Source organism: Equus quagga, unplaced genomic scaffold (assembly GCF_021613505.1).
Source record: "Equus quagga isolate Etosha38 unplaced genomic scaffold, UCLA_HA_Equagga_1.0 HiC_scaffold_10307_RagTag, whole genome shotgun sequence".
Taxonomy (NCBI): Eukaryota; Metazoa; Chordata; class Mammalia; order Perissodactyla; family Equidae; genus Equus; species Equus quagga.
The window spans coordinates 1,639-2,385 of record NW_025792004.1 but is presented as its reverse complement, the minus strand read 5'-3'; the positions used below and the strand labels follow the sequence as shown (position 1 = coordinate 2,385).

The window sequence follows — 747 nt, the reverse complement described above, 5'->3', positions numbered from 1 at the left end:
GGTGACATGGACCAGGGCCACCAGGGCCCCCTCCACGGCTGGGCCACTTGGAGCTGCTTCCCTTGGGAGAGGCAGCAGCCACTCCACGGGGGAAGAGCTGCAGGGCTGAACTGTTCCCCTTGAGAACAACTAGCCCAGACACAGAGGAGCCTCTGTCCACTCACCCCGCTTGATGCCCCGGAGACCTCGGCAGGGGCGTCCCGGCTGGGCTGGGATGGGCTTCAGCTCTGCTCTTTACCAGGCTGCTGCGGAAGGTCTGGGGAGACACCGGCCAGCCAGAGACGCCGATGCTGAAGGCACACTGCTTCCTGTTCTAAGCCAGCAATTCGGAGGAAGGAATTACGTGTGGCTGATTGCACCAAATGTGGTCCATGAGCCCCAGCCCCTCTGCCCCCCGCCATGGCTCCCGAGGGAGGCACATCAGAGGAACAACCACACACCTGAGAAGGGGACACACTGTTCATCACCCACCTTCACAGGGAGAAGCACAACCGTGTGAAGAGAGGAATAACTAATGGGAGCAGAGGCCTGTGGCAGCCCCGAGGGGCTCACTCACACGCCAAGTGGGGGCTGGCCCCACAGGGCACAGAGAACCACGGAGGGCAGTGCCCAGAGGGGTGACTCACACCCCAGGAGAGGGGACCAGCCTGCAGACTGGCACCCAGCAGAGGAGAGTGCACCCCCAAAGGAGACGCACCAGGCATTAGGGATGCAGACTCTGATGGTGGAAATAAAAAAGAATTACCC

The 747-nt window shown here is 61.7% G+C and overlaps 1 protein-coding gene across 1 annotated transcript in view; it reads right to left on the bottom strand.

Annotated features, from left to right (window-relative positions):
* Positions 1 to 313, bottom strand: part of LOC124231871 (integrin beta-2-like) — a gene marked incomplete at its 5' end in the record, with an annotated part of 4,321 nt that extends 4,008 nt beyond the window's left edge. The window contains one exon of the mRNA XM_046648886.1: positions 239 to 313. Coding sequence (XP_046504842.1) covers positions 239 to 313 — 75 coding nt within the window. The remainder of the gene's footprint in view (positions 1 to 238) is intronic.
* Between the last annotated feature and the right edge of the window lie 434 nt (positions 314 to 747).